Source organism: Magnolia sinica, chromosome 3 (assembly GCF_029962835.1).
Source record: "Magnolia sinica isolate HGM2019 chromosome 3, MsV1, whole genome shotgun sequence".
NCBI lineage: Eukaryota > Viridiplantae > Streptophyta > Magnoliopsida > Magnoliales > Magnoliaceae > Magnolia > Magnolia sinica.
The window spans coordinates 89660078-89681002 of record NC_080575.1 but is presented as its reverse complement, the minus strand read 5'-3'; the positions used below and the strand labels follow the sequence as shown (position 1 = coordinate 89681002).

Here is a 20925-nt window from a genome sequence, read left to right as displayed (position 1 = left end):
TTAAATATTATATTATATATATTTATATATATATATATATAAGTTTTAATTTTTTACTTTAAAAAAAAACCCTAGAGTCTCTACTCGACTGCACGCACCCACTTTCCCTTTCCCTTTCCCTTTCTTCTCTTTCTCTACTCGCTGCCAGCCGCATGCCCGCCTGTACCACCACCACCAATTTTCATTTCAGCTACACAATAATATGATTTCAATATCTTGAGATCTACTTCTTAGGCGAGAAACCCAAGAAATCCTAGATGGGTTCTTCTCAGATTTGTTAGAGCTTCAAGGAAATCCAATGATCTGATTGGCTAGAGCTCTTTACTTGGAATTCTAATATGTGTTCTGCTCTATTTCTTTTTTAGTACTTAGATTTCTACTGGTGGAAGAAGATTAAGAACAAATCGGTTCTTACAGGTTTCCTCATCCGATTCAAAGCTTTGTTTGGTTTTTTCATCGGGTTTTGCTTTGATTCTCCTAAGATTTTTGAATTTTTCATCAATGGAGGAGGATCAAGAGCAGAATCCATTACTCTCTCTCCTAACAAGCTTGAGCTCAACTAAAGGTAAACTCGACTCGACTCGAACCACTAGCTCGACTCGAACTCAACTCAACAGCTTTGGCAAACAAGCCAAGCTTCAATGTTGAGCTAGAGGCCGTGCTCGAGCTCGAACTTGAGTACAGCATGGACAAGCCGAGCTGTGCTTGGCCCATCTCGACTTGACTCGGCTCGATGCTCACCTCTACATGAGACCAATGCAATTCCATACCCCTTAATAGCCCCGTACCATTGGATTTTCATCTAATAGTCATTCTGTCCATCAATTTTGTCATATTATTTTAAGAGGCGACCACAAAAATGAAGTAGATCCAAGACAAGAGGGCTACAACACAAGAAACAATAGAGATGTCCACCATTGAAACCTTTAGATATGATGGGAGTGGATTAGTTATGGCCCAGCCTCACCCAAGACAATGCAAACCTCACTGTGGGGCCTACTCAATGTATGTAATCTCTATTCATGTTGTCCATCTGTTTTGCTAGATTATTTTAAAGCACAAGCTAAACAATTAACCAGATCCAAATCTCAGGCAGACCATACCATGAGAAATAATTGAGAATGACATGTAAGTCCTATTTGGATACCACCAAATATTTATTTTTTCTACTTACTATTGGTTAATGTCTTAAATATGTAAATTCAACAATCTGTAGATGACAGGATTGATGTCATTGAGTAGACTTCGATGCCATTGAAATCGACTCAATGTCATCGGAGAAAATCCAGAATTCATCGAATTGCTTGCCGGACATTTTTGATGCCCTATTCGATGTCATCGAAGGTTGTTGATGCCATCAAAAGTTGTTCGAGGACATCGAAGGCCTGCTTGATGCCATCAGTAAAATACAGTATTTTTATATTTAATCCCTGGAACATTTAGGTGTTTAGTTTAATGACATTGAAGTTTCATCAAAGGTGTCATCGAACGTATGCGCAAAGTTATGTAAAGTTGCGTATCCGCAGGATTTGTTTCCGATTTTGATTGTGATTCTCTCTGAGGCTATATATAATAGTGTAATCAGGATTGGGGAGTATATCAAGTCTTTTTAATTCGTTCTTAGGGTTTTTAAGAGCTTGTAAGGGGAGATTCAAAGCTTGTTCAAATCGAGTATTCTCTTTTATCTATTGTAACTTTCTGCTTCCATAGTGATTACTGTCACTTGTGCCGTGATTTTTTTCCGTAAAGCTTTTTTCAACGTTAAATTCAGAATCTTTGTGCTTGGGCTTGATTGTGTGATTGTAATACTTTACTTGATTAATCTCTATATGCTTATGCGAGTCTTCAACACTTACAACAATAGATAAGTTATTTCAGATAAGTTTGGTTTATGATTTGTTACAAGTAACTTTTTTACTTAAAAGTACTTAATCACTTCAATTGATTTTAAAAAAAAACTTTTCTACCTTTCATAAGTTGTTGGAGAGAGGCACGGGAGGGACGAAAGAGAGGAGTTGATTACTATGTCGCCTAACAAACATGTTTATCTTCTTAACAAGTAGAAACTAAGTTGTGGCATAAGTAACTTATCCTAAGCAACTTAAAATCCTGGGTTGTTACTCTTGCCCTAATGTAAACTCTCAAGTTTCAACAGCAGGTCAAACGTTTGAGTTCCCATGTGTGGTGAAATCCTACTAGGGCATGAGTGGGTGGGGGTGTGTGTGCGTGTCTGGAAACAAACAAAAAAACAAAAAACAAATTAAGATCCAAACACTCTATTAGAAACTTCTCATGAGCCACAAAAGTTTTGGACCAAGTGTATTTGTTTTTTTACATTGTGACCTTATCAATGGGTTAGATGTCAAATAAAAATAACATAAACATTATAGCTGACTTTAGGAAACTTTTAAATGGTGGGACGTTTAATCACTGTTGTTTCCTATAGTACAGTCTGTTTGAAATCTGGATTTGCTTCATTTTTGGACTAATGCCTTAAAATGATTTAGAAAAACAGATGGACGAAGTGGATGTGAGATACATTCATCAAGGTGGGCCCCATGGTAAGGGCTGTGACTCAGGTTAGGCCAGACCGCACCTAGTCCGCTCCCCTGTGATACTGAGTTATCCCACCATCTTGGTGGGAATATCTTACGAAAGGATTGGATCAAATACACATCACATGGTGACTTACTTGAGTTTTTGATCTGCCCCAATTTTGAGGTCATATCCTTAGACAACCTTCATCTTAGTGGGCCTCACAGAACTTTAGGTAAAGTGGGCTCCATCTAACCAGGATTACAAGCAACTCACCTCTATTCTATCAATTCCCTAGTGGGGGTGGCTAACAGTGAAGTGTGAATTGACAGTAGGTGTACTAACAAGCTAACCCAAAAAAAAAAAAAAACTGTATTATTTGAAGGATCAAATGGGAACGGGGATTGCCTGCAGCGATATCCATTGCTTCAAGGCTCAAGTAGACCACACCACAAGAAACAATGAGAATTAAACACCTATCATTGAAAACTTTTAGGAGTCACAAAAGTTTTGGATCAATCTAACATTTGGGTTTCGCTTCATCCAAAGGCCTGTGTAACCTTGCGAAACAGATTAGATGGCAAATAAACATCCCACCAGTCAGTGGGCCCTAGGAAGGTTTCAACATTGGCTGTGACTTCGGTGGATCCAAGGTGGGTAAGACCGTGAGGCCCAGCGTGACGTATGTGATTATATCCTCTCTGTCCATCTATCCAAATTGAAAACTCATTTTAAGGCACGATCCAAAAACTGAAGCATAATCAAATCCACTTTTTATAGGCCACAAAAGCTTTGGATTAAGATGATATTTGTGTGGTCTCTTCATCTAGGTCTCTGTGACATTATCAGTAGGTAGGATGACAAATAAACATTCCAGTGGATTCCATGAATCTTTTAATGGTGACGATTCAATCACAACTGCTTCCTGTGGTGCGGTCCACCTAAGAATTGGGTTTGCTTCATTTTTGGGATCATACCCTAAAATGAGCTTTCAAACTGGTTGGATGGTGTGGATTTAAGGAAAATTCGTCATTGTTAGCCCCACAGCCAAGGTCCCCACCCACCTCGGTGGATCCGAAGCCGCACCCTTCAACATTGGCCTCATTATCTACATGCTTCCTGTGATGGTCCACTTAAGCTTTGGATCATGCCCTAAAATGCATATATCAGTGGACCCCACAGAAATTTGGCCAAAAATGAGTTGACAACTGCATATATCACAGTGGGACCCACATAGTTTTGGCCACATCTGTGACCCATGGATATCCCTGTAGGCATGCGCTGAAGGCAGTCCACGTCCCATTGAATCCCAAACCAGACAGAAGTTCCCTGCAGCGTGTTCCTGGGGCCATGTAAGTTCCCTGGGAAATCCAATCCGTCCATCAGTTTCTCCCACTAATGTTACGATGAGAGCCCAAAAATGTAACAGGTCCAAGACTGTACACCACAATAAAAAGTGGGAACTGAAGGCCCACCATTGAAACCTTATCAGGGCTTACAAAAGTTTTAGATCAGATTGATATTTATGTTTTCCATTGATCGTGGTGGATATAATCTTATGAACGGTTTTGATGGCATAATGAGCTTGCAAAAGATATGGACCAGGTGGATTTCACATGAGCATCATTGTGGGGCTCGCATGGCCTTGTGTTGCCGGAAACTCAGCGTCCTATCCAATGAGGGGCCAGCTCCAATGTTAGTATTGGAAAATTTTAAAAATGATGGTGATACTTCCTCCTCACATGTGGCATTGACATACAGCCATACAGAGTATCCAAACCGTGGGTCCCATTATGGATTTTCTGACCATCTTAACCATCCAATTAATAACTTTGAAATGGATGGTTTAAAAGTAAAGGAGTGAGTGATCTATATTCGATTTTAAGATGATCAACGCATACGCCTAATGCGAAATTTCGGTTAGGCTTATTGAAAGCCCTGCATCTCTGCAGGGTACAAATGTTTATTCAGTTCGGAAAACCGGGTCCCTGGTTCCATAATCCAGAACGTTGGTGTGGTGTCCAACCTGGTACCATATCGGCCTTTCAATTTATGAAAGGAGACATACACCATCGATCTTCATTTAATTGACAAATGCTCTAATAATTCTAGCTGGAATCCTAAATCCGGTAACTTTTTGGGAAACGACCATCCCACAGTGAGGCTTACCACTAAAACATGGGCTCTCTCTCTCGTTGTGTCTCATCCATGGGGCCCATCATGATGCAAGGTATTCTATATCCACACCATTCATCCATTGTGCCATATCAATTTAGGACATAAGCCCAAGCATGAAGAAGTACCAAATCTCAGGTGACCATGCTATAGAAAACAGGCCCTGTACTATGGTCCACCTAAGATTTGAATGTGCTTCATTTTTTTTTGGCTCATGTCCTGAAATGATCTAGCAAAACAGATATAAAATAAATACATCATGGTGGGCCCCAAGGCCCCGACCAAATTAGAGTAGGCAATGCAGACCAGAAGATCCATTCCAAGATGGGAAGATCACATCCAAATGCAGATTCCAGTTGGGGGACTTGTGCTTAGATTCCAGTTGGTTCAAATTATCATATCATCCAGTCCCACCCAATAGTAGATACTGCAGGACTTGTACTTAGATTTCAAAATTCACTACATCTGTGGGGTCCAGATGGGCCCCATGTTGATGCATGTGTTTTATCAATGCCGTATGTTGATGCATGTGTTTTATCAATGCCGTCCATCCATATGCATATCCTTTACACATGACAATAATGGGTCAGGTCAAAATGCCTAACATGACAAAACACGACCGGTTAAGGTTAAGAAAACAGGTCTGGACAACTTCCGAGAGCCACCTGTAGATCAACAAAATAAAACTACCAACGTGGGTCCTTACTCATGCCTGGGTGGTAGACTCAACACGAGGTCATGGGTTTGAGTACCCATTGTGGTGTGAGTGGGTGTGTGCGCATGTAAATAATAATAATAATAATAACAATAATAATAATAGTAGTAGTAGTAGTAGTAGTAGTAGTAATAATAATAATAACTACAACAGAAACAACAAATCTGGTGCTGCTTTCACAAATCTGGAGCAAGAATATCAACCATGCGCAGCTTAGAACACATACAAAGAAGATTATGATGATCAGCACAGGCCACCACTCTCCCTGACACACCACAAGTTTGAATACTAGATCTTCAAGTGCTGATTGTTGGTAGATAAGAGCTTTCTGTTGTTGAATCTTCTCTTCAAATAATAGGCCGTCTAAACTCTACAACCACTAAGCTACCAAATAGCCATTCACATACAAAATCCTCTTAAATACACACATGCAACATGTGAATAAACTACACCCACAACAGCGAGTGAAGACACAAGCAAACACTGCACAACATGTCAGTAAACTATACTCACAGCTGATAAAAATGTCCTAATAAGAAAGAAATATTAAACCAAAAATTAAAGCTCAAGTACTGTTGTGAAATTTTTTTAAGATGGAGGTGATGGTGGCATCGATGGTGCTCAATGGAGGACACAAGATAAATGCAAACAAAATCCGGCAGCATATTCAAATCGATAATAGAGCAAGATTTGGCAATGATGATAAGATTCGTATCAAGAGGGTTTTGTGATGGTGGGTTTGCAGGCAGACCTGGTGTTCTGATTGGCAATAGCAATGGGCGGAGACAACTTTCCTAGTATTGTTGAGATGGGTCTGGTCAGAACGCAGTTCACATGCACATGTATTATGGGTATGTTCGGAGAGCCGACTGGATGCAGATGTGTTCCGAAGTTGCTGAAATGCAAATCAGAGGGGAGGATATGATCAAATTTGAGCTCGGGTCTCGGTTCAAATGGTGATGGCAATTAAAAATCAAGCTCAAGAATGGTTACACCCAGATCCATAGCTCAACTGGCAGAATGAGTGGAGATACCTCGTTTCAACACTTGAGGTCTTGGTATCGGTCCCTATTGGGGGTGGCTAACATGGAGTGTGTGTACTGACATGGGTGTGTACTAACGAGCTAACCCAAAAATTTTAAAAAAAAAAAAAACAAAGCTCAAGAATGGTTGGCAGATCTATTGCAGGCTCTAGACAATGGTTTATGTGACAGGCGACTAGCAATGCAGACGGCAAAGATGAGTTCTGACAACGATAAGTGGTTGTGATGCTAATGTAGATAGTAATGGTTATGGTAGCGGAGGTGAACAGTCACCACTACTTGCGTGTTGCAAGTGATGGGTAAATGAATATAGTATTGAAATTAAGACAACGATGTGCTAGATCTGATGGGGCAAGGGCTAATGAAGAGGCTTGTCAATATGATGAATGACACGATGGGTTAGGCTGGCACTGTGAGCGGTAGTGATCTGTTTGATGATGTCAAGCGAGGAGATAGTAACGGGAAGATGGTAGATTGGGTAAACAATGGCAACATTGGAGACTCAAAATGGGTTTGTACCCCCATTCATGGGATTGCAAGCGTCTACTTTGGCAAATCGAGCCAGCTACATGAAGTCTTTAGATGCAATGGACTGCAAAAATGCAAACCTAAGCCATCACAATTACTACAATCCATCCCAACTAGACTTTTTGCACCTGCCTCGATCAGCCAAAGACGCAATACCCATGAAATGGCTTGAACCTGGTTTGAGCCCCCGCTATTGCCATCACTTACCCAATCTACCATGTACCTATCACAATCCTTTCGCCCTACTCCATCAAACAATTGAACATATCCTTACAGCACACAGCTCCTGCCAAACCCATCGCACCATTCATCATCCACTTCTCCACTCGAGAACGGCAAGATATAATAATTTCAAATTTACCCAAAGAGCCTTTTCATTAGCCCCGACTCATTAGATCTAGTGCATCGTTTTCTTCAATTCTAGCACTATCTTCAACTACCTCATTGCTCACAACACCTTCCGACGTAAGTATCACGCCGTCGATCATCATTGCTCATTCATCACCCTAGCAACCCGTCACCACTACTATGCATCTACAACCACCAATGTTTGTCAAAACTCATCTCCATTATCAACGATTGATGCTGCTAGCCACCTACTGCAAAATTCCTCACCTAACCTGTAATAGACCCATCGACTATTCATGAACTTAATCCACAATAATCACCATCATCTAAATCCAAATTCGAGCTAGTATTTGATCATATCCTCACCTTCACCCGACAGGGTTTAGGTGAGCAGCCAACACCGTGGGTTTGTAGGGTTTGCTCCCTATAGGCGTGGGTTCGACTCCCCTCCCTAACATTAACCGCTGCATGTGGTTGCGGATGATTGTGTACATCCACAGAGAATAGTCTCGTCTCAAAATGGGGTGTCCAGAAAAACAAAATCCTCACCTTCTGCTGGCATCCCAACAACATCAGAATTGCATTCGGTCAAAGCTTCAATCAGACCCATCCAATCTATGTATTCGATGAGTGTTCCGACTGAACCCATCTCCACCTATCGCCATTGTCAATGGGAACATCTAATCTGCCACTACACTTATCCATTTGTGCACCTATCTTGGATCTAGATCTAGAACCAATCTCAACCCATCCACCACTGTTTCCTCGGCACTTTCAGCACACCTCCACAACCCACTGCTTTTGATACTGCTGCATAACACTACTACTACTATCAACCATCACCTTCAACAGCGTCACCATCTCTATTTTCCTGCAAACCCTAAAGCACAATCACCACATTCCCTTCTATGAATGAGGGAACTGCCATTATAGTCAGATCTTGCTCTGCCCTAGATCTAAATATGTTGCTAGATTCTCTTTTTTATACACTCCATAGAAAGGATGATCCATCTTGAAGAGGGAAAGGGGTGTGACTATCTTTCTTCTCTTTTTTGGTCTTGGTGGTCTGTGGGTGCACAGATTCATGCACTCTATATGCCATGTTCTAATCTTTTAGGTGCACTAATTTTAATGATCCACAAGCACATTTTAATTGGTGTCCATGACCGAGGCGACACAACATCCAATTGCAGGCTATCCTCTATCAACCATGAGCATCATCCATGCCGTCATCATCTCCAGTTTACAATGTTCCCACGACTATACTCAAAACTTCCCTTTTTCCGTTCGTTGTTTCTTTCTTACTAGGCAATTTTTATCAATTGTAAATATAATTTGCTTACATGGTGTGCAGTGGAACATGCATGCCTTTATATGCCATTGTGAATATAATTCCCCACTATTGTTAGTGTAGTTTATTCACCCTATTGTGCAGTGTTACATGTGTATATTTGAGAGAATTTTGCTCTACTATTATTTAACAGATAACGAAAGCTCAATCTATCATTAAGCAACAATTAAAGACCCGACATCCAATACATAGTGTATGAGGGAAAGTGATGGTTTGTGCTAATTATCATCATCTTCCTTGTATATATTTCAAGCTGGGGTGATCGATATCCATGCTCCAACTGGAGGGGGAGTATTAGAGTATAGGACAATTGTTTATGTTATATATAAATGTATGTACACTTGTTTATATTATATTTAAATATCTTTCAAAAAAAAACATTTTTTAAATATATGAATGAATTCATGTATATCTGTTAAGATTTTCTACAAATCTTTATAAATCTCATACCTCTTCTATATATTCTAGTCATTCTGAATTAAATAAATATAATATAGTTTCCATAATGTAGTCTCTTGTGAATAATTGTATAGGAGCTCTAATGCCATGCTATTCCACAGACAACCACATTGTGAAAATTGTGTTAGTGTGTTTATTTCTTGAAGAATGAACAACAGGAATATATATAAGATGTGTGAGATGTATTAAGATTTGTAGAAATTCTTAAAAGATAAACATGAATCCATCATCTTTCAGAGAGGAAAAAAGAAAAGGAAAGAAGATAAACATGAATCCATCCATATAGCCATCTTAGTATGTATAGCTGTACATATCATATACTCTAACATGGTAAGTATCCTATACTCTTAACATGGGTAAAAATAGAAATTGAGAAATATATTCAACAGGTGTCAACATAAAATATTGAAATGAGGTGAGAAAAATAATCAACTGTGTCAACATAAAATATTGATATACTCACACATCACAATAGGCCCCACACAACCACCACAACACATGTTGAACATTGAACGCATACACATCTGATCATTCCCTTCTAGCAACTCTCTTCCATAATAATCAGTCGACATGCGATCGACCCCCTTCTAATAATCCATTTCCTCTCCAGGGACCCTCCCAATCTGGAGGTTTGGAGGATTATGCACATAAAAGGGCTAGAATCACCAGTTCAAAATGATATTTTGAGAGGAATGGGCAATCAAAGGTGGGCCCCCCATGGATGTCTACATCAATGACACAGCCATTTTTAGTATGATCAATATTTTAAGCAATACGGTCCGGCCCGTCAATTTCCTAGCAAAACTTGAAGGTTAGGATCATTCAACCAAAGTGATTTTTTAGAGCAATGGGCAATCACGGGTGGAACCACGTCTGAGCGAGATGGGCAATCAACGGTTAGTACACCCACATGTACATCCAAATCAACAATGGGACAATTAGTATTATGATTAATATGGATCATCCATTTCCCAAAGCATTGAATAGGTAAATCATCCAACAGAAATGGACAGTTAGATCCAATGGTGCTTTTTTATATTCACAAGCAATCAAGAGTGGGACCACATGATGAATTATCTATAGCAAATGGAAATCATCCAACAGGATTGGACAGTTAGATCCAACAAAGTGTTTTCTTATATTACGGGCAACCAAAAGTGGAGCCATATGATAAGTGATCTAAATCAATGAAAGGACCGTCTTGGCCTTTTTGGAGTATGATCATATGGGCATCCATTTCACCAACCATGAGAGTGGATGGTTAGGATCTTCCAATATAAGTCATTTTTTTACAAGTTCCAACCACTAAAGTCCCAATCTATCATGTTGCAATAGGATGACTAAACAGGAATTCTAAACCTTTTCTCCTATATCCAAAAAATGGTGAGGTGACATCCACCAGCCAGCATGGCATCTATGCATACATATCCAATGTCCCCTTCATAGATTACCCCAAAACACATCCAACCCACATACATCAAAAGCATATCAAGCAAAACACACTATGGCTCTGTTTCATTCTCTATGTACCTGTTTCCATCCTGACAGGACTCAAGTTTACAGCATGGCTGAAGAGAGGATTCCGGCACATTAATGGTTTCACCTGAAGGAGGCAGACACCGTTTTGAGAAAAAAGTTGCGATTCCTTTTCTTTTGACAATGCTTTTGTCTGCCAACAAAGCAATTAGAAACACATTTGAGTTACCGAATTCCAATATAGACCTCTTGCTGGGTATTTAAAATAACAAATAACAAGATATATATTCTAGGAAATACCTGGAGAGATTGATAAGCCAAGGTTGTCCAAAATCTCTTTCTTAACCTGCCATGTTGAACACGGATTACCATTAGCATCACTTTCTCTTTTCAGAACATGGGAGTATTCACCACAGTTTGAAAGGTAGACTGAAAACTCAACCGAGCCTGGGATCAGTTTAAAACTCATTTCCTTCGGCTTTGAAGGTTTTCCTCTTTTACTAATCCATAATACTCCGTTCTCATACTTACGCCTGGCAATGGGGCGGACCACGGGTATGACTTTTGAAATGGACAGGCCAGCTCGGCCACCACCCATCAATAAAATTAAGTAGAATTTCTGTTTTTTTTACCAAAATTTTTACTATATTTTCTAGGATCAAGACTGAATTTTTGCTGTTTGCCGCCAACCATGATACCACCCAAGTCAATGGACAACTGTGATACCACCCGATTCAATGGACTTCTGAACCAAGTCAAAGTTTCAGGGTTTCTAAACCATCAAACCATCATACTTATTGAACCAGAAACATGTACCCAAAAGTCTAAGGTTGTGTTTTGTTTACTGCAAAAGCAGTGGGGATGCATTGCAAAGATGAGGAAAATCTAGGTCATCTAAAGCAACCCAGAGATAGCCCTAGTACAATATAAAATTACAAATTAGACGACGGGCAAAAGAGGGTAAGGAAAGACATGAGACTCACAGGATAGGAAACTTGGGAATGATTGGAAAGGCAGGTTTGTAAGATAGCTGGGACATGGCTATGATCATGGTTAAAGAACCTGAAAGTTCTGCCTCATGCTGAGCCAGGTCCAGGTCAACTCAACCTCCGGATAGCCCCAGCAGAAGAGAGAATTTAAGTTCCCCTGCTTATCAGGGCCCTCTCTGATATTGTCAAGCCAAAAAGGATGACAAGGGAAGACCTAAAAGAGCTTGGATCGAGGTGGTGAGAGAGGAAATGAAGCCTTGTTCACTTACTGAGGATTGGAAAAGCAGGATCCGTAAAACAGAACACAAAGCTCGGACAAGGCTCTGATCATAGCTCAAAAACCTGACAACTCTACTCCATTTAGTCAAGTAACAGATAGCCCAAGTAGGGGATAAAATTTATGAACAGGGAGTCTTGTCGACCAGAACCAAGCCCCACTCATGAAAGATTTTCCCCAATGACTCAACTCTTCAACTCCAGTCACCAAGGATTACAACTATGGCTGGCAATCATGATGATGATGATAACAGTATTGCAATTCAATTCAACAAAGGTAATGTATGGCACATGCAACACATGTGAAGAGAAGGGAGACAGTTCAAAGGGAAAAGGAGTAGCTGGGTGCAGGCTAAATGCAGAGCAAAAGAGAACTGCCGGTCTCCTAAGTATTTCCATCATGTAGCAGCAGGTGACGCAGAAAATGTCGTGGGCAACTCTTATCAGAAAAGGAAATGATGAAAATATCCCCAGATGAAAGGCCAGGCGCATTAATATTCTTTTGTTTTAAAATCCTCACAATGGCTAATTGTGGGGGTAAAATTGGCCAAACGCTATACAATTCAATATTGCATTCAAAAACACTATTTTACTCTCTCTCTTTTTTCCTTTCTGCTTCTTCTTCTTTCTTGAGGTGGTGTGGAAGTGGAAAACACATTAGGTTGCAAGTGACATAAGAATAGAATAGGTAGGCCTCTCATCTCAATTGCAACCCTCGACACCCAAACATACTTTTTCTTAACTGGGAGAATAATGCATGTCCTCAGAGCTCACTACCATCATCTCTTCAATCCGAAAGGCAAGCATTTCCAAATAACATCACCAGTAAAGAACAAAGAAACTGGAAACCTATAACTAGACATAAGACAGTAGTCCAGATTGGCTCACCTGCCAGCGATTATCCATGAAATCTGATATCTCCCGCACTTTATTTCGTAATTGCAGTTTCGAAACTGCAGGGAACTTCCTTTGCAAGGATTCTACCACCTTATTTATCCCATGGGGGCACGACTGGATACATGAAACCTGCATCCCCAGTCGAAAGTTTCAGTTATTGTCAGTGCTTAAAAACAGATTTTGAGGTTCCAGAACTGAGTGCACATTGAAATAAGATTTGCAATTGTGGATTGTTTATCAACAGAATTTATCATTTAAAGGACATCTGGGAATTTGTATACTTGTGGATCACTCACAATTTCAGGCAAGTCCGAATCCAGTATAGCTACTCCAGCTACTGCAGGTTTAGCATCACTCTTACTCTGTGACTGGCATACCTCTTTATCCTCAGATGACACGATAGCATCTGTTGATAGATCTATTATAGATGTCCCTCCAGGACAAGACCGCATGCTTAGAGCTTGCAAACAGATCTGTTCAATCTTAGAACTGCCACTGAGATCTTCAGTGATCATCAACGAGGTTTTTTCATGCATTAGATTTGATATGATCAATGGCTGGTTCCTCCGGAGAGCATTCTCAGTCAAGTTGTAGAGATACTTTTGGTGTCGGAACAAAGCTCTGAATTCATCACTTTCAACATCTTGCTTACAACTTGGCATACTTGTGTCATCATCTGCAATATCAGAATCCATGCTATCAACTTGAACACCCTGCACATCACAAGTCCAAAAAATTTAAAGTAAGCATGGCTGAAAAGACCATATCCATGTAAAGGTATCAAGTACATGATGGAAGAGGTTAAAACAAGGATAGGTAATAAATCAAAGCACAACCCACATTGTTACCCAAAGGAAAAAGAGGTACAAATGTGGAAAGTTACATCCCGAATAACATTGATGGTTGGGATTGTAGCCAAATTGATGCGATTTGCTGTAAACTCCAACTAGTAGATACTAGAGCTCTTGCTCTTCTTCCCTTGGCAGCCTCTAGGTTCCAGGAGATTCCGCACTTTCTTTCCATCTCCCACAACACATAGAGGCTAACTCACATCATCCACTAAACTCATCGATAAAAGATTTTCATTGTTTCTAGTTCCAGCGGTAGCCTCCATCTAAATAGATCTTTTAAGCCATATTTGGATACATACATGTATTCCAAGGGAAAATAAAAGAAAAGGTAATCATTAGGCCATTGCCATTTTCATATGCACTATTGAAGCATGGATTCCCTTTTGAGAGTTATTGTTTGGATAGCAAGTGAAATTTTCATATTTGTGAGACAAAGGTCACCTAGTTTCTTGTGCCAGAGAATCCAAATTTTGGTAGGAGTGCAACGATTGCTTTGTGGAAAGATTCTTTTCTTTTCTATCACATTAATGGAGAACCTTTTCCATTTCCATTGATTTTCATGGAATTGATAATATCCAAACATGCCCTTAGTGGAAGGGATATTGGTACTTGTCAACATATCTCAACATATCAGTAAAAAACGGCATAGAAATACCTCATTTTCTGAGAGATAACCATCAGGTACCATGAAGCTGTCTTCACTTCCATCATCATCGTCATCCTTGAGAATGCCTTCTTCTGGATTTTCTTCCTCATCATCTTTGTCACAGTCAGAGAGGCTTTCACCCGGGTCCTCCTGCACACGACAATGGCATTAACAGCTGAAACTTGGTTGATAGTCTAATGATTCATTCAGATTACAGAATTCAGATAATACCTCTTCCCATTCCTCATCACTCTCAACATCATAGTCTAAATCAGGGTCCTTCTTAAAAGGGTGGTGAGGTCCAATGACATCACTATGGACATTAAAAAATAGCAATAGTTAATTGCATTTAAAACAAGTAAACATCCTGTACAAATTCAAGTCAAAGGATTGAAATGCTTGCCTTTTCCTAGACGAGGTGCCATAATATGCAGGCCTGTAGCTCTTATCAAACTGCAAAAGCTTTTTAGTTTTATTGCATGACTGTATGCTGGTTAGAGCATTATCAGCATTAATATGGCATGATTTATCTTCCATGACAGTTTCATCCCAACCACCTACAAGCTTCTCCAAACTCGGCTCATTGTTGTCCTTTACCTCGCTGCTGTCAAGTCCTTTATTCAGAGTGGTTACTTTTCCAGAAAGCTCAACTTCAGAGGATGGTCCCTGTAACTTAAGTTCCTTAATAGGTGAAATCTTGGGTTTGTGCCGAACACCCCAATGTGATCTATGGTTGCGAAGAGAGTGACTCAGCTTATTCCAGGTAACCAGGTGTGACCTGCCAAAACAACAAATCAGTTCAGAGATGACTAAGGAAAGAAGAGGCTGTTTGGTTGTGAGAAGACATTACATTAGATAGACAAATAGATAGATATTAGATAGGTATATAGATAGATGATACTAACTTGAGAAGGTCATTGGTGCAAACACCATCACCCTGAGAAAGGGCGCAATCCATTGACAATGTGATTGCATTAAGTTTCTCCTCACTTTTCCCAAAAGAATCTGGCTCTGAGGCTTTCGATGACATCATGTTATCCTGGACATCTGAATTATTCTTTTTACTTTTAAGAAAACGCTCCATGATTGAAGCTTGCTTTTTTATGGCCAGCTGCTTTTTGAATTCAGTTTCTTCCTTCTCCCGACGCCGTTGATCCTTCTCAGCTTCATCCTGTTGCCGCTTAAGTTGCTTCTTCAATTCAGCTTCTTCTTTCTCGCGACGACGTTCTTCTTTCTCAGCTTCATCTCTCAGACGCTTGAGTTCCTTCTCCTGCAACAGGATAGCAGGTTAAGCCAATAGAACATGGGGGCATGTTTGCAAGGCATAATCAAAATTACCAACTAGTGCTTGCAACTACCAAAAACACATGACATGAGGACATTAAGATTAGATTGTAACTTCATTCTCCTCCATAACAGTTGCATCCACATTTACAAAACAAACAGTGAATGAGGCTTAACAACAGACTAAATATGCTTCATTGTAGAATAAATTTTAGGAGCATGGACAGCATTACACTTACACTTTGCCATTTCTCCCTCTGCAGCTCACGATCCTTTCGTTTCTTTTCCTTCTCAACTTCCCGCTTATTTCTCTCCATATCCTTAATTAACTCTTTCTCTTTTAATTTCACTTCTTTTTCAGCCCTATAATAATAAATAGTACCAATTTTAGCAAAAATAATGGCCATTTAAGTCAATAAACAACACAGGCAAGGGCCAACAAGAAGATAGCTATGAGATGGTACAAAAATCATGGTAAGACATACATGTCAGCATTGTTCTTCTGTATCAAGTGTCCAACCAGAGAACGGATCTCTGCCTCACTTAATGATCTCCCAAGCTTTTCTGATGCTTTTGTCAGAATAGTTTTGTAGTCTTCCTGACTTTCTGGCATTGATAGTGCTGATAACATAACTGAAATATGCCAAACAATAATCATATCCGTTTGTGTTATTAAAAAAAAAAAAAAAGACCTAAATGTGCAAAAAGGTAAGCTACATATCCTTTAAATAATCAGACCCATTTATGTCAAAAATAGAGCTAAGTGCAGAGAAGTAGAATACAGATCCTTTCCAAAGTAGAATAAAGATCCTTTCCAAAGGAACAAACTTCCAACTATCATGTCTGACCAATCACCAATTGAAGAGTAAGTTGGATAAAGTTAATTGCACTCAAATGAGAAAGAGAAGTGAGAGAGACCGTAATGGCCATCACAGCCCGTCCATATCATAACAGTAACAGTGGTGGCCGTTACTTACGGCCTCTGTTGCCATTATGGAATATCTTGATCAGATGGAGCCGACTAAGAAACAGCTTAAATTACTCCATCCAATGCTCCTCTTTTCACCCGCAAATTCAAATGAAAAGTGGCAAATGCAGAAGCACTATTGTGGAGACATGACAGAGGCGTGACTCTGGAAGCACCAAATCAATTCTCAATGAGAAAATAGATGAAAACACACTACTGTTGACTAGTACACAGGTTGTGCATGTATCAAAACAGTACAGATATTATTTTCCATTAGGGTATCTTGTCGCTAGAATTTCTCAACACTAACCATTAACTGATCACTTCGCACAGCGAACCCCTCCATAATTAATCATTCATCTACAGTTATCAGAAAACTAATCCATGCCCGCACAGGGTTTGGGCAGACAGCAAGCATCATGGGTGTGCTCCCCACAAACGATGGTTTGATTACCCTTCCCGGGATTACCTGATGCATGTGGTTTGCAGGTGATTGCATGCATCCACAGGTACTAGTCTTGCCTCAAAATGGGGCGGGGACACCCTGTCGTCAAAATAATAATAATAATAATGATGATCAATCTATCAAACTGCCATGTAATTGCCAATGCAAAGAATCTCTATATTTGGCAATATCAGGGAATCGGTCTTCCTCAAATTATCAACAGGAAGATCCCCAATTGTGCGCCTCATCACAGGCCCATCCTGACAACCTAAGTGACTGAGCTTACAGCAAATGCAAGTCCCTGAAGCATTTAACAGACCCTAAAAAAATCCATGTACCCTAGGACCTAAGTTCCACCTGCAGCCCAAGTTGAAATTTAAGTGCAAAATCATGCTTAATAAAAATGCCCCTTATAGATTAAGATTGAATTTGTGCACATACATAAACAAGCTATGCATCTATCTATAGATGTAATTTACCAGCAGTACAAACACATGCACGCATGCATGTGGGAGCAATACTCCAACTTTTAACACGAGATATAGTCACTTTTTACCTGTTATTTCTCCTAAATGAGCATTAGTATTAACAAACTTCTTATAAATTCAATTATCAATCCAGAAGAAGAAAAGATAAAGGGAAATAGCCAAATGGGATTCATAGATTTCATTCTTCCTATCCATTTATAGTAATAAACTCCTAAAACAATAAAATTACAGGTAACAGCAGTGCATTTCAACAATGTATACTCACCGGAAAGAGCACTGATCCTCTCATAGATTTTCTTCCGGCAAATGCGCCGAATGTTCAAAATCCCACGTTGAGTTTTGGGTAACAGCTTCATGTCTCTTGTCTAAACAGCAAAACAACAGCAATAACACCAAAATGTAAGCTATAAGGAAAGTTACACATGAAAACACACAAATCCGCAGGAAGAAACACGTAAGATCAAAGCATCACCTCCCAGCACCACAGGCACAACTCAGAGTCATCTTCCAAAACATTGGAGTCTGCATTAGCAATGCCAAACATCGATCTCTGCCCAACTGAAAGCACACTGCTGCACACAGATGCCAACGTAGTGCCCTCTCTTGACTTCAACCTTTCATATATCTCCTCCACCAACTTTGAGAAAGGAAGACGACTCTCTTCGAGCAAGCAAGCAATCTGCGAATTACTTGAAGTGCAACCGCTCTCTTCCAATTGCATCTTTTCATGCATAACCTCCTTGAAATATGCATACAATCCATCGACCTCTCGATGAAATCTAGCAACAAGAGATTCTCTCTCCGTGCTGCTCACGCTCTCATCAACCGAAGATCTCTTTCGCTTACATGATTTTTTAACACATTTCTTCTGATCTTTTTCTGATTGATCCAAGCCGTCCATGGAAGATTCATCGAGAATCACAACATCTACCATTGAAGACCTAAAATGATAACTGAAACTAAAGCGAGAAGCTAAGCAATGAAACTTCCTGCTCCAAATCTAGGGGTTTTCTAGGGGTTTCTGAAGCAGAAAATTTCAAATTTCCGCTCAAAATCCACCATAAAACGCGATCTTCTCCCTCGTTTTCCTCTTTGTGGGTTTTGAACCGCTGGAAATTGCAGAAAACCTGAAAAAGGGAGACGAATCTTAAACAAGAAACAGATTAATGTAGCTTCTTGCTCCAAATCTAGGGTTTTTGTACAGTTTCTGAAGCAGAAATTTTCTTATTTTCACTCAAAATCTTCTTTCTTTCTTTCTTTTTTTTCTTTTCTTCTTTTTTTTTTTTTTTTTTTTTTGCGGAATGTGAACCGTCAGAGATCGCAGAAAATCCAAAGAATCGAATCTAAAAGGGAAATAGAAAATCGAAGCTTCAAACTCGAAATCTTGAGTTTCTGATGGTAGAAAACGCCGTTTTCCGCATTAAATTTTATATATATATATATATATATATATATATATATATATATATATATATATATATAACAGCGTTTTCTCCCTCTTCACAGAGTCAAAATTGACGAAAACAACCCATAGAACACGAATCTAGAGCATAAATCCAGGAATCGAAGCTTCTTAGCCCCAAATCCAGGGCTTTTGATAGCAGAAATCGTCGCATTTCTGCTCAAAATCCACGAAGAAAAACATGCATTGCAGCGATTTGAACCGCCAGAGATTGGAAAGATGACGGGATTTGAAGCGTTACCGTAAGATCCAAGCCGTCGATTGGTGAGATTTTGCAATCGGAAAGTGCGATGATATTCGAATCCCGCTCCGTCGCTTTGGTCGGAAAGATATCTCTGGGTTTAAACTTCGAGCAGTTTTAACTGCATCGGACCGACAGAAATGGAGTCGTCGAGCGAGAAAAGCCTAGAACCGTTGGATTCCGGACATGTGTGAGCGTTTAACGCTTTCGTGTGAAAATGTTCCCGCCAAGTGCAGCCCTTTTGCCTCCAAGTGTCATTTTTGGATGAACTCCCTCCCGCTAAGCTTACCGCTGCGGCTCGGCTCTGCTCGGCTCGCGGCACTGATCTTGCGTGTATGGCACGTACCGAGACAATCTCCAACCATCAGCTCAGGTGGGACCGGAATCCCAAACAAAAACGGTTTTCCCCAATGCGTAAAATAACAAAGTCTGCAGGGCCGACACCGTACATCAGGTTCTACCTTCGATGTTAGACACCAGTGAAAAAAGATAAGCTAAGTCCATAACTCAAGTGGGCCACACCACATAGAACAGGGCAAATGGGACGTCGACCATAAGTTTGTGTGCTGACCAGTGCAGCCTTATCGTAGGGCCGCGTCTTGATGTATTTATTCTATATCCACGCCGTCCATCTGTTTTCGAGATCATTTATGGCAGGAGTCTGAAAAGGAATATGATCTAGATCCAAGGTGGGCCAAGCTTTAGGAAACGGGTGATTGAACGCTCTATGCACTTCCTAGACCCACCGTAAGGTTTTTATAATATTTATTTACCATCCAACCTGTTTTAAAGGTCACATGAACCTAGATGAAGAGGAAAAACAAAAATATCATCTTCATCCGAAGCTTATGTGGTCATAAGAAGTTCTCAGTGGTTCAATTTAATTTTCTATTAAGTGGTCCACCTGAGATTTGAATCTACTTCATTTTTAAGCCCATGACTTAAAATGAGATGGAAAAACCAATGAATGGCGTGGATATAGAATACAATTGTTGGAGGACTCTACAGTAAAGGAAAGGCGTACTTTCTTGAGTGAGGCTTTCGCTCACGGTTTTGATAGCAATTCCAAACCCATGTGCAATAACCAGGACTTGGATTCGAGACTAGGACTGGTTTGGGTAGGTAGGTGTTGATGAGGCCGGCTGCATTTGACGTGCAGCCGGGTACCCGACAACTTTTAAACTAGGCATGGCATGCTGACATATGGAAGTGGATTGGCTGGTGTACCACACACCCACCGGGCTGATGCATCGAAGTCACCGAGTTTCCAATGGCTCCAACGTGACGTAGTGTTAGGGCATGTTTGGGAGCGTGGCTTCCGAGCCCTTCGATTCGCAACCCGCGATTGGAAACCTCCTGCATAGGCAATCCTCTTACTATGTTTGGTACGTGGAGTGTAAATCAACTTTAAATCAAAATTAATTATGTAATATATTCATGGGGGTTTGAATTTAATTACTAAATCAATTTTAATATTCCTAATTAGTAAGATGTATAATTTTTGACACTATAGCTGTGATAAGCCCACTGAAATATATGCTTTGCTTGAAAATGATGAAATTCCAAGTCTTGGATGGACCGCAATCACAAGATCATGTCCGAGTGACTAACCAACGATTTTTAATCGTTGATTAATATGGACAATGTTTGGACAGTCCTGGACAATGTTTGGACGGTGCTGATCATCATTAGTGGCCCATGTGCCCAATAGAATAATAGTATACAGTGACACACATGTTATACCTGCAA

General features: G+C 40.1%; 1 protein-coding gene across 1 annotated transcript; it reads right to left on the bottom strand.

Moving 5' to 3' along the window:
* Positions 1 to 10273: 10273 nt before the first annotated feature.
* On the bottom strand, positions 10274 to 19322 carry LOC131240190 (chromatin assembly factor 1 subunit FAS1). The gene is made up of 13 exons (XM_058238302.1): positions 19177 to 19322; positions 17946 to 18600; positions 17739 to 17838; positions 16059 to 16206; positions 15813 to 15936; positions 15195 to 15559; positions 14693 to 15067; positions 14521 to 14602; positions 14299 to 14439; positions 13089 to 13505; positions 12784 to 12921; positions 10931 to 10976; positions 10274 to 10823 (listed from the first exon to the last, which is right to left on the bottom strand). Exons 2-13 carry the CDS (start codon positions 18405 to 18407, stop codon positions 10657 to 10659), a joined length of 2565 nt encoding a protein of 854 aa, XP_058094285.1. The 5' UTR covers positions 18408 to 18600; positions 19177 to 19322; the 3' UTR covers positions 10274 to 10656.
* Between the last annotated feature and the right edge of the window lie 1603 nt (positions 19323 to 20925).

What these genes read in the sequence shown, in the direction of transcription:
- LOC131240190 (XM_058238302.1), bottom strand. Translation starts at nt 18,407, where the DNA reads ATGGTAGATGTTGTGATTCTCGATGAATCTTCCATGGACGGCTTGGAT. An exon ending in CAGAAGAACAATGCTGACAT is followed by an intron (nt 15,937 to 16,058) that starts GTATGTCTTACC and finishes TTATTATTATAG; the next exon opens with GGCTGAAAAAGAAGTGAAAT. An exon ending in AGAGGGAGAAATGGCAAAGT is followed by an intron (nt 15,560 to 15,812) that starts GTAAGTGTAATG and finishes ATCCTGTTGCAG; the next exon opens with GAGAAGGAACTCAAGCGTCT.